The sequence below is a fragment of the Nanorana parkeri genome, unplaced genomic scaffold, assembly GCF_000935625.1.
Source record: "Nanorana parkeri isolate BGI_ZX_2015 unplaced genomic scaffold, ASM93562v1 scaffold242, whole genome shotgun sequence".
NCBI classification, from domain to species: domain Eukaryota; kingdom Metazoa; phylum Chordata; class Amphibia; order Anura; family Dicroglossidae; genus Nanorana; species Nanorana parkeri.
Window position 1 is genome coordinate 20,093 of NW_017306510.1, and position 13,706 is coordinate 33,798.

The 13,706-nt window shown below is 42.9% G+C and overlaps 1 protein-coding gene across 1 annotated transcript in view; it reads left to right on the plus strand.

Annotated features, from left to right (window-relative positions):
- The first annotated feature begins 13,169 nt into the window (after positions 1-13,169).
- ANKRD60 (ankyrin repeat domain 60) overlaps positions 13,170-13,706 on the plus strand; it is a 7,444-nt gene continuing 6,907 nt past the window's right edge. The window contains exon 1 of the mRNA XM_018556596.1: positions 13,170-13,374. Within this exon, the coding sequence (XP_018412098.1) occupies positions 13,170-13,374 (205 nt within the window). The remainder of the gene's footprint in view (positions 13,375-13,706) is intronic.

Here is a 13,706-nt window from a genome sequence, read left to right on the forward strand (position 1 = left end):
ACTGCACGCCCTTTCGGTAATTCGTTTAAATAGTTATAACAATAGATCCTATCACTCAATCATAAGTGAAGACTGGCTGAATTAAAAGAGCTGTACTGTTTGTTTAATTGCAATTAATTAACAATGAAAGTATGATTAATTACACCAGGGGCCAGCAATAAATCAAATACTTTACTTGGCTAATGAATTCATTTGCTTGTAAAAGGCATTTGTGGAAATCTGTGAAACCATGAAAAATAATGTCAGCTAAGAAAGCGTCTATTACCTCTATACATTTACATAATATTAACAGACACGGCCCTGTCTCATGCCCGGACAAGCCTAAAATAAATACTTCATATGCTGACAACTGCTGATTAAAGGGAACCTGTCAGAATAAAGGAGATGACAGCACGGGCATGTTTGTCGATGACGCAAGTACAAGGGCTGTCATATTCATTTGTGATTTAGTGTTTTGTGAGACAGTGACCTTGAAGAAGCACGGAGTCAGCGAAGTATCTGAACACCTGTTATGTTTGTTCTAAGTCATACTAATGATTTTCATCATCTGTGCTTATGGAAAAATACTCAGTGATTTAATATTCAACTGAACAGCCAGCACCTTAATATGATATCACAAATGTAATAGCCTAATGCAAACCATTTGTTTCTTTGTTCTGATTCATAACTCAGCGAATAATGGCAGGGGGGGATTGTACGGACCCAGGCTGGTTCCCTTATAATAACCTCTGTATAGCTCTTCATCTATAGCAGACAACCTATTATGATGCTTTATGTGTTCTGGTATTGGGGTGCCCCGGATCATACGTGCTGGATTATGGCAGCCTAATGGATAGCGATTGCCGCAGCAGAGTACCAAGGGTCAGGCAGGACAGTAGTGGTGGAGTCAGGCATCTACAACTGGAACTTTGATGTGCCCGATGATATGCAAGTAACACCGATGTGCAAGAAGGAAAGCTCAAGATACATTGTCCACACAGTCCACCCATAAAGGGCTTTAACCTGATGTGACTTTTAATGAAAACATTTCTTTTTACTTTTTACATGTCTAGCACTTTTTTCTTGCCGTCACATACCTGGAAGAAGATCAAAGTGAACATTGGGCTATTCTTGCACCACTTGTCCGACTCCCTTGGATGTGGAGACAGGAGGTGTGCGGGCTCAGAGAAGTGCAAGTGCCGATGCAGTGGCTTGTGCAGATTCGGTGCCGGAGCCAGAGTGCAATGACTTGGAGGTGGCGGCCAAAACTGGCAGCAGACTGAGCAATCTACTGAAGCTTCAGCTGGTGTTGGCTGGCGGAGCACGATGTCAAGGTAGCAGAGCCTGAATGGAGCCCCTGGAAGATCAGGATCGTAGTCGGGGTCACAAGCCAGTGTCATACACGGAAGGTCAGCTATGGAGAAGTAGTGCCAAATCAGTGGATGCAGTAGGAATGGGTCACAAGCCAGGGTCACACAAGCAAAGTCAGCTATGGAGAAGTAGTGCCAAATCAGTGGATGCAATGGGAATGGGTCACAAGCCGGGGTCAAACACAGGAGAGACTGATGCAAAGTTCAATTGCCAAATCGGTAGTCAGGAGAGAGGTCACAAACGTAAGCCAGAGTCAAACACAGGTCAGCAAAATCACAGGAACAGGCAACATGAACACAGGTAACATATGAGGACAAGTCAGCAACGGCTTGAGTACTCACACTGAATTTATAGTCCATCTGGCGCCAATGAGCAGTGCGCACATGAACTCGCACAGTTTCCAACGTCAGCATATTTCCATGCACATGTCCGCACGCACAATTTAGGGCATGTTCGCCCACAATTTAGAGGACAGGACCAACTGGCATAGCATGTACGTGTGCCCGTACATACCTCTTGGTGAGCACCTTACACTTGCTCAGTCATCTTTCTGGGAGATGTGCTTACCTATAGCCATTACTTTCTGGAGAGCTATCTAAAAAGGAAATTCAGTCTTATACTAGACCCAATCTTAAACTGAAATATCTAAGATGAATGATTCAGAGCCCCGCACTTCCCATAAATTGTTGATATCTGGACCTCGATTCCATGTCTTGATTACACAAACACATCAGTCATCTTTCTGGGAGATGTGCTTACCTATAGCCATTACTTTCTGGAGAGCTATCTAAAAAGGAAATTCAGTCTTATACTAGACCCAATCTTAAACTGAAATATCTAAGATGAATGATTCAGAGCCCCGCACTTCCCATAAATTGTTGATATCTGGACCTCGATTCCATGTCTTGATCCATGTCACCAGTTGTAGCTAGCTTGTGTATTTGTGATGTGGAATTTATATATCAATATATATAATAAAATCCTTATGATTTTCTTGTACCTGTTCTGTCTCTAGCTATCCGTCTTGAAAGCAAAATCAAGCTATTGTCACCTTTTGAAGCCATACTGGTACCTAATAGGCCTGGTGATGATTTTGACTAACAAAGGGGTTACTTGAACATACTTGTGCAATCCAATGGGGGTAATTAACTATGGAAAGGTGAAGAATCCCTAATTAATAATGCACAGTCCCTGAGTCCTGACTTGCAGCGAATCTATAGCAAGGAGAACTGTTCCTCGCTAGTTGATATGTGTTACTGAGAAATGTTTTATATTTGGTTATGTTATAAAGTAAATGTTTGCAACTATATTTCCAAAGCAAGGCTCTCCCATCAACTCCATTCAGATTTTGATGAACAACATAACATATGATATGAAATCTCTAGAAATATCAGTAATTATGGGTAAGTATTAGTTGTGAGTGTCTGGTAATGTCCTTTTTTTCAGTAAAGCCAATTTACAGTGGACGAATGACATAACATGAAAGGGTTTCTCTGCTTTATGATGCAATAAGTGTGGAGTGCAGGGAAAGGGCCACTCTCTTCACTGCACATGGCTCACTAATATTTTCAAATGGCTTCGCAGAGAACCAGTAATAGACCAAAATGCATTAGCCACCCTTTTTTTTTTCTTAAGAATGGACAGATGGATGAAAGGAAAGGAGAGATCCTGATTTGTGTTATACATCAAAGCTGTGTACCACTCACTTCTCTACCAATAATAGATGCTGTACTCTGTTTCAGACTATGAACAGACTATGAAATGCTTTTTTTTTTGTCTTGTGTGCTTAAAATGTTTTTTATTTTTTATTTCTTAAGTGTTTCTAAATGTTGGAGACTTAATTTTGTGTTCTAAATGTAATGTTTTATCAATACTTTTCTTTCAGTGTTGGATAGAATGGTGAAGGATTAGACCCCATTATAGCTATTAATGCCCTCGGTGGCCAGGTTGTGGGTATTTTCCCTAACATCCTGCCTTGGCGACAAATAACTATAACAAAAGATGAGAGCATTTTCCCTTTTAAAGTGATTTTTCACTTTGCAATGGGAATTTCCACTTGTAATGGGATGATTTCTAGCTGTGGTTGAAATCACCACAGCAAGGGAAAAAAAAAAACACTTGCAAAGAAAACAAACTCTGCCACTTCAGTACATCAACCCCACCGTGAGCAGAAACCTTCAAGAGGACCATGGACAGCTACAAACTAGTTGTTCTCCTAAATCAGGCTCCCAGAAAAATGTTTGAATGTAGTTAGTCTTCTTTTATGTGGAACTGAAATTAGTATTATTTCTCCACTGGATCACTCTTGCCCTACCTAACATGTATACATAAAAAATAGACCTTGAACCAGAACACACATTCACCCCAGCTCAGCTTGCCGGAGCTTAAAGGAGAACTGTGGGGTTAGGGCTTTTCCCCATAGTTCTCCGAAGGGTAACAGGAGGACACAAACTAGCGTCCTGCCGTTACCCAAAGCTCAGTATCAGCTACAGCTTGCGGTATACTGAGAGGCCCCAGCTGAAACGGATCCCAACAATTATGCCTGGATCCGCCCAGCTGCGTGAGTGACAGCTGGCTCTGCCTATCTAGAGGCAGAGCCAGCTGTACCCGCCCCCTCCCACGTCCGTTTTGCCAGTCAGCGCTGGAAGATCGGACAGCGGAGGGGAGAATCCATTCACTCCCCTGTCACAGCTCTCTGCAGTGACAGGATCGAGAAGTGAGCGAGCGCTGGTATGTGTCACAGGTCGGCTCAGATTATGAGGCTGAGTGAAAAGCACTCACCTCATAATTCTCCTTTAACAACGTACTCTAGACCAGGGTTTCTCAACATATTTTAGTTACCCTTTAAAAGTATGCAAAATCTCAAGGCACCCCAGTCTAAAATGTAAAAAAACATAGATGCAAAAATGTAAAAAGCAACATATGGCCCCACCAAATCCATACCAGACCCTTATACTAGATAGGCGTCTGCTATGGATTTAAAGGGGGTCCCCACAAAAAAAGCACAAAATAGGTTACCCATTCCCAAGAGTTCCCTCTTCAAATCAGGAGTCCCTCTTTACAACAGGAGACCTCCCTTTACATTAGTAACCCCTTTCACAGCAAGAGCCCCCTCCTTTCACATTAGCATCCCCTCTCCCACACTAGAATCCTCCCTTCACATTAGAGCCTCCTTCATTCACATTAGAGTCCAACTTTACATTAGAAGTCCCCTCTTTACATCAGGAGCTCCCTCTTCACATCATAGCCCTCTTTTCCTATCAAAATCCCCCCTTTGACATCAGAGTCCCCCCTTTCGGAATCAAGAGATAAGTATTTCAATAGCATAGGAGGAAATTATGTGACACTGCAGCACAAACCTTTCTTAATGCCTCATGTTATAGCTTACAAAAGGAGGGTAATCACATCACAGTCAGTAATCCCAGAGTTGAGCTTTAAATAGAGTGCTTTTAAAGGGTTAGAGCCACCTTTCTCAATATTTTTATCCCAAAGGAACTCTTCAAATAGTTTTCAGGTCTCAGGAAACCTCTGCAAGGTTTAGTCCAGCAGGTGTCATTGAGAAAATGCCCCTTACCTTGGTGGTTGGTAGTGTTGGAAATACAACAGCTTATACTAATGTATTGATATGTCTTTTGAGCAGTAGATGGTGCTGTAGTGCAATGCTAGTCCATGCTAGTTTTCTATATCCATGCTTTTATCTATGATATACAGGAAGTTCTCTCTGTATGCTGATGTAACATTCTCCTAAGCAAGGAAAAAACCTATTTCAGCATTCCTCAAAGTGCATCAGCAGCACACATAACCAACAGGTATGTGTGCTGATGATAACCCCCCCCCCCCGTCCCCCAACAGTGCTGGTGCTGGTTAAAATGCCATCCTCACAGACAGCTAAAAGTCATGCCACTGGCTCTGCCAAGTGGCATCGAACCTTGAGCTATGCAGGCACCATCAGATGGAGGTCAATTAGCCATTGCTCAAGAAACACACTAACAACCTCTGGAGGTACCATGGTTGACAGTGGCTGACCATCTGTCAGGTTTTCATTGCTGGGGAGATTCACTCTCTCTATTTGTCCTGCTGGTGACAATTTTTATTTGGACTAAAAGTAAAAGAAAATCTAAAATTATAAATTGTCAACAGAAAAGAAATTAAGGAGAAGCATTCCATTGAGCACACCTGTTCTGGTCAGAGGGGAATTCTGCTCACTTTGGAGAAATTTACTCTCATTAACTGTGGTTTCTACAGGACAGGAATGAAGAAAATCTCATGAATGGCACAAAGTTGGCAAAACAGAAGCCTGACAAGGATTTTAACCATCTACTTTATCCAAAATAAAATAAAAATGTTGGCTTTAATATACTTTAATTAAAAATCAAGTTTGGTGGACTGACCCTTTAAGATCATTTTGAGCCATATTGTGTCTGTGTCCACCCCACATCTAAACTCTAAACAAGCCAAGTATAAGTCGTCTTTCACATATCAATGACATTTGATAGAATGAAGGTAACATACATTTCTCTTTTATATTAGAAAAGGTTACAGTTGCTCTGACTTCTATGGGCACATGAGCTTCTATTCTAACTTGTGGTGAGTTTAGATGTAAGCAGTGCTCAGTTGAGTTCTTTCTAAAGACACATTTTGGATTTCTAATCTCAATGATCATATATAAGAGGTACAAATCCTTTAACCCCTGTGTGCATTTAAGGATTGACTATTCATGAAATGAAACCAAGTCAAACCATTGACCTAAGTACTTGCAGAAAATAGAACAGAGAATGCAGCATACACGTTACGCATCCATAGTTGACCTTAAAGCACCATGAGCCTTTAAACTGTGCCATGGTCCATTGATTGCCAAGTAGACAATTAATAAAAGTGCTCTCTGAAGAGTATTTAAAGTGTCTTTGTAAAGTAAAAGGTTGAGCGATTGGTAATCAGTGTCACTAAAATTAGTAAAGCTGCTGATGTAAGAATGCAAATATGGAACTACAGCCCGACCAGACCAAGTCTTAGCCTTGCCACAGAATATATTATCGTTAGTTTGAATTTTATGTTTTAATATCCTAGGTATCATAACACATACCTAAGTGCCAGTCTGCTGTTCTGTTCTCTTCTCTATCCAAAACCAAATAGATGGTTTTAGCTGGAACTACATTTTAACACTGAATGTTAAATTAGTTAAATTAGTCTGGAGAGCCAGGCTTAATATTATCATACCTAAATATCCACCCTATTCAAAAGGCAGTGCTTATCATACCTACCTTTCTTCTTTTATAGCAGATCATTTCTTTCAAGGCTACACGTGTACTTTGGCATGAAGCCATGGAGGGCACAGCAGGAGAGCATGTTGTGGGTAATGGTGAAATAAGGTAAAATGGGTAGCTGTGCTTACAGACACAACCTACTTTAGGTACCCTATGAGTCTCAAACATAAGCTCATGGGCATGTGTACATTTGCCATGGGCTCATTTTGCTCATTTGGCCAAATGAGCCCATGGCAAATAGGCATAAGGTGTAACAAAAACACAAGGCAGAAGAAAAACGGTTTCGTTTTTTTATAGAGTGAGGAAGGATTCGAACCTCAAAGTTACTAATTGCTCTTAGGTCCTCTACTGAGGATCACTCCCTCAGCTGAGCAGGTGCAGACGCCAAGCAGGGGCTCATCCTTACCACAAATAGTCAACACTTGTCAGGAAGCAGGGGGTGTTACCTCTACTCGGGGACCACGGGCACGGCGCAGGGCACGGGTTCCCTTTTAGCTCGGTAGAACACCTGGTGCCCGAGGTGCAGGTGCGCATGCACGAGTCATGCGGCGTGGGCGCATGCGCAGTACGCAGGCTGCGCGCGCATCGCCGGGAGCATAGCGTTCCTGCATCATCTGGCTATCAGGTGTGAGCCTTGCTGGGGGAGGTTCCCAGTACACACCTTCCATCTTCCTCGCCTGCCATTGGTTGCCGGGGAGGGAGGCCTACTGGTTGCCTCGGTGACCAGGGGGTGGTCCTACCTCCCCTGGCTATAAAAACCTGGCCTGAGCTCTGGCTTATTGCTGAGTTATTCCACCTTATGGTGAACACCTAGCCTCCCTGCTGATCCTCCTATTGCCTGTTGCCCCTGTGTATCCTTCCCGATTACCGACCCTTGGACTGTCTTCCGCCTTTGAACCTTCGCTGCTGCCTCGACACGGATTGGACATTGACTACCCCTCTTGGATTATCCCTAAACTTGTACCGTGTTTCTGGACTGTCAGCTGCTTATTGCCAGTGGGTTCCTCATCTCACTACTAGCTCCCTGGGACGTCTGACAACACTTTATGAAACAAAAGCAGCCAGAAGCACGGTAACATCCACAGCTTGTAAAATTGTATTAATCAAGGACAAATTTCAGGAAGACCCACCTGAAACTCCCTCGCATTTCACCCACCACTGAGCCTAAGATTAATCCCAGTGGTGAAACCCATCAGAAGAAAAGGTTTGTCCTTGAATAATACGTTTTACAAGTGTTGGACATTATGGTGTGCTTTTTTGTGGCATTTGTACAGCTGCCGGAGTACCAGTTGGGGAGATTTCTGTACAATTGCTGTCCCAGAATGAGGAAGTGAGTAGATATCTCCCCAAAGTAAAGCGAAATCCCACCTTTGGCAGTTGTTACTGTAACATATACCAATCAGCCATAACATTATGACTACTGAGAGGTGACGTGAATAACATTGATTTTCTCGTTACAATGGCACTTGGAAGTGGGTGGGAGATATTAGGCAGCAAGTGAACATTTTGTCCCTGAAGTTGATGTGTTGGAAGCAGAAAAAATTGAAAAGCGTAAGGATTTGAGTGACTTTGACAAGGGTCAAATTGTGATGGCTAGATGACTGGGTCAGAGCAACTTTAAAACTGTAGCTCTTGTGGGATGTTCCCAGTCTCCAGTGGTCAGGACCTACCAAAAATGGTCCAAGGATGGAAAGCCAGTGAAGCGACTACGGGGTCATGGGTGGCCAAGGCTCATTGATGCACATGAGGAGTGCAGTCTGTGTAGTCTGATCCAATAGAAGATCTACTGTAGCTCATATTGCTGAAAATGTGCATGCTGATTCCGATAGAAAGGTGTCTGAACACACAGTGCATCGCTGTTTGTTGCATATGGGACTGTGTAGCTGCAGACCTGTCAGGGTGCCCATGTTGACCCCTGTCCACTGCCAAAAGCACCTACAATGGGCACATGAGCATCAGCACTGCACAACAGAGCAATGTAAGAAGGTGGCCTGGTCTGATGAATCATGTTTTCTTTTACATCATGTGGATGGGCTGGCGGGTTTGTGTCACTTACCTGGGGAAGCAATGGCACCAGTATGCACTATGGGAAGAAGGCATGCCGGAAGAGGCAGTGTGATGATTTGGCCAATGTCCTGCTGAGAAACCTTGCCCTGCCATTCATGTGGGTGTTACTTTGACACTTACCACCTACCTATACATTGTTGCTGACTAAGTACAGCCCTTCATGGAAACGTTATTCCCGGATGGTAGTGGACTCTTTCAGCATGATAATGCGCCCTGCCACACTGCAAAAGTGGTTCAAGAATGTGAGGAACACAACAACTCCAAATTCTCCAGATCTCAATCCAATCAAGCATCTGTGGGATGTGCTGGGAAAACAAATCCGATCCATGGAGTCCCCACCTCACAAATAACAGCACATAAACAATCTGCTACTGACAGTTTGGTGCCAGATACCACAGCATACCTTCAGATGTCTAGCGGAGTCTATACCTCAACAGGTCAGGGTTGTTTTGGTGGTAAAAAGGGGACCTACTCAATATTAGGCGGGTGGTCATAATGTTATGGCTGATCGGTGTGTATCACTAGATATCTACTCTACATCTGTGCAAGAGGCAACCCTAACATTTAGGGTTTGACCTCACTTTCATGGTCATCAGAACAAAAGTGTGGGGGAATCACCCCAACGGAGACAAAGTCAATGCAAAACAAAATCTAACCATTTCCTCTATCTAGAACTATAAAAATGGTTTAGTTCTGCTTTGATACCAACATTGATAAATGGAGCAGCTATATATAGTACAGTCTACAGCGGATCTGTTGTAATCTTACTCCTCATTAATATTTATATAGTATTCTCTTGTTTCTCAATATCCTTATTACAGCAATTACGCATATGATTGTGGTATGCTGTATGAGTGCATCTTCAATAAAATAACTGAATATCAACCTACTTCAGGTTTTTTTGATTAGCAGAGTGTTTGCTTTCACACAACTAATCGAGCCTCTAGTGACCCCCAAGGCCTAATGACTAATAATTGCCTATTTAGGTTGTTGAATCATTCTCTGTAATAAAGGCTAAGCTATTAGAATGCTCATAAAGGAAATTATTGACTCATTACAAAAAAACCCTACAGTATTATAAATATATATGGAGTACAATATCCACTACTACATCTCCAGACCGTAAACCGTCGGTCCGGCGTGGAAGCATAGTCTCCCCTTTGGAGAAATTTTATAAATGCAACCACAATCATAAAAAATGTGCACTGATTATTTTTTTTGCATTGAAGTCTGCAAAGCATTACAAATGTGAGCAGTACATTGTAGCAGGACCAGATTAACACAGGGGCTACTGGAGCGCTAGCTCCAGGCCCACCACTGAAAATTGGGCCCGGCCAGCACGCCTTGCCTTGATATGCCGAATGGCAATCTGGGCCGGCTAGGCTGAACACAATCAGGCAGAGGTGCCGGTGGCTCTCTAATCAGGCATATTAGGCAGCTGCTTGCTGTGGCCTCCTAAGGAGCAAGTGGCCACCTAATTTTTAGAGAGCTGCTGTTCTCGTCAGGTGGTGTCAGAGATCCCGCTGCTGAAAACCACGGCCAGCCCGCGTGAGCCTGCGTGACAAGGAGAAATGGGTGGAGAAAAATTACAGAACAAGGGTGCATGCGCGTTGAGCCTAGCACGCCTCCAACAGCTGTGTCCACGTCACTGGAAGTGATGCAGTCCAGCATTCTTATGAGGTCCAGAAAAATTATAGAACACCGCTTCTGCTGCATCCTGTCTGACTGACCGATCAACAGCACAAGGTCCATGATGCTCCTAATCTGGCCCTACATTGTAGGTGCAATGCACAGGCTCCTACAGTCTCTTTCCCCATTCTGAGGTGCATACCGAGGTACGAATCTTCTGTTATGGGGCTACAGGAAGTAATCTATGGATTACAAGTGAGGGGACATGTGCTCAGTTGAGATGCATGAGTCCCTCTGCCTTTGATTAGATGACATGGCTGTTGTGGGGGCACTTTAGGGCCGTGAAGGGAATGTAGCCTTGTTTCATGATATAACCTAAAAATAGGTATAACATGAAACATGGCATGACATTGCAGTATGCTTTGAGTTCTTATATACTTGCTGGTGGATTTTATACCCTTTTTAAATTACAGTCATTGTGGTGCCCTAATATGGCACGCTCTCTTCCTTTATATTTTACTTTACTATACAACTGTCATTGGAGAATAATATAAACTGCCATTACCGACCTCTCCTTCTGGGAATCTTAGCTCTCTGGCTGTCATGTAGATGCCAAAGCTTCAGTGCTTTCTGATGCACTAACCTGGAAGTTATATAGAGATCAGGAATTTTAAAAATGTATGGCACTCATTTTCAGCATGCATGTTGTGTGAGTCAAAATATTATAGCCGCAGACAGATATAATTTTTCAGAGGGACAATAGAAATCTCAATGCCCATAACTTTCATATGACAGGGCTCCTTAACTGCTTAGTATTTGGGTGCCACCTAGTGGAATATACTGTATATAACAGCCACCGAGAAATTGAAAATCTCTTCTGGCTTTGAAATGTATTAGGGGTAGCTAAAGGTGCCCATACACCTTACGATTATCGTACGATAATCGTAAGGTGTATGGGCACCTTAACTCTGACTGTGACTCTACCTGTGCTGGGAGTGGTTTCTGGGAGTGCGTAGGCCATGCTGAATTAGGAAACAAATATGGCAGGCATCCCATTTAATGTCATTTCAATGTAAAATTTATTGTAATTTCTTTATTATAAAAAATAAATAAATATATATATGTATATATATATATATACATATATATATTTATTTATTTTTTATAATAAAGAAATTACAATAAATTTTACATTGAAATGACATTAAATGGGATGCCTGCCATATTTGTTTCCTAATTCAGCATGGCCTACGCACTCCCAGAAACCACTCCCAGCACAGGTAGAGTCACAGTCAGAGTTAAGGTGCCCATACACCTTACGATTATCGTACGATAATCGTAAGGTGTATGGGCACCTTAACTCTGACTGTGACTCTACCTGTGCTGGGAGTGGTTTCTGGGAGTGCGTAGGCCAAAAGTTTGGAGGTCTGTAACTATTGACTCTGCAGACAGTTGGCGACTTCTGCGCACTGTGCGCTTCAGCATGCGCTGACCCCGCTCTTTCATTTTACGTGGCCTACCACTTCGTGGCTGAGTTGCTGTTGTTCCCAGTTGCTTCCACTTTGTTATAATACTTTATATTTATTATTTATCTAAGTAGAAAACAGAAACAAAAATTTTAAAAATTCATTTTTTTGGTCCTAAGCATAATAAACACATACAAAACCACTATACATATAAGAAAGACATACAAAAGTAATTAACAAAGCTGAACGCTAAGCAGATATAAAAACACAAATGGGTTCAGCTCTGTATTAATTAATACATTGTTAAGGGCTCATTCATGCAGTAATGCTCTGTACAATGCATGTGTCACTGCAACGCCCCAAGCACAGTATAATGCATTGTGGGGCCATTCAACTGTCCCTCTACTGCCCTCCGCCCCGAAGCCTTGTGGGAAATCCGGCCCTATGTGTCCGTTTACATCAGATTAAGCCGATCCGGCACATTCTGGCCTGGTAAAACGCATCTCTGACCCGTCAGTTTCTCCGGTTACCCCAGAGGTGGGGGTAACCGGGTGTAAACATGGCTGCCCATAGGCTTGCATTGGACATCCAATCGGATCAGCCTGAAAAACTGACAGGTGGACCCGATCGGACTGGCCATGTGAAAGGGTCCTTTAGGTGCATGTATTGATTCCTTCTTCAGGAACTTGCAATTTCCTGCCTGCAGGAATACCTAATCTGCCGTTTACAAGCGTCAGCTGCTACCCATTCAAGTTAATGATCAGGTGACAGCGGCTGTATTTAAATGCAGGCACAACGCATGTAATCGTATGTGATACGATTATATGTGGTTAGGAAGAGATCACTATCCCTGGACGCATCGATTGTCCTATCCATATGTAATTGCATCACATACGATTACATGCCTTAAAGGTGGGGGGTTGGGAAATGTGACCATGTTTCTTGTTATATGCCAAATGAAACTTGGTTTTAAAAAAAGCGGACTATACCTTTAAATGCGTTTTCTTATTTCCAGATATCTGATATTCTGCAGGAATTTGTATACAACCCTCAACCTAAATCTATTAAAAATACATTGTTTACAAATAGGTAAATATTGGGTGACGACCGCTAGATTGTATTCTATAAACATTACAATATATAACAAACATGTCCAGAAATCCACATCGCTGACCCAGCACATGCCAATCAATGTCAGATTAGAGCCGCTGAGGTATCTAATTGGACGCAGTTGCAATGAGCAAATGAACGCCGGGATCTGATTGGACGGAGTAGGCGGGCGCTAGGCTGCTTAGTAACCAGTTCTGCCGCACATCTTCCAGCGTAACGCGTCCTTGCGGTTGCCTAGCAACGCTTCCTCTCCGCTCTAATCATACCCTTCCGATCGATTTCTATGGCTCATCGTGGGAAAATGAAGTCCGGGACCATCACCCCACGTGACAGCCACTTCAGCATCAAAGTGAGACTACAGGAGACCCGGGAGAGGTTTTCAGTACCCGGGTGCAGTCACCATATGAAGATGGCCGAGCTGAAAGAGAAGCTGGAACTTGTGGCTGGGATCCCAATCCACCTCCAGAGGTTGTCCTATATAGATGAAGGTAACAGAGCTGGGGATGGGACACATGTGACATTCACAATAATCACTGCTATTATATGCAGTAACTATACCTGTGTCAGTGTTCTAGAATTACCTTTTATCAGTATTAGAATGAGAACGTTTCCAGCCTTCATCAGGTTTTCTATTCTTATCTGCATTCTCCTTGGGGTGATTTCCCCCCACTTCCTGTACCATTAAACTATATAGGAAGTAAGGGGAAATCCCCTTAAAGGAGAACTCCAGGATTTATTAAAAATACCCTTGCACCACTAAGAGAGACATACCACGGGAGTGGAGGGGTAGAGAAGTCAGCAGTCACTGCTGCAGGACTAC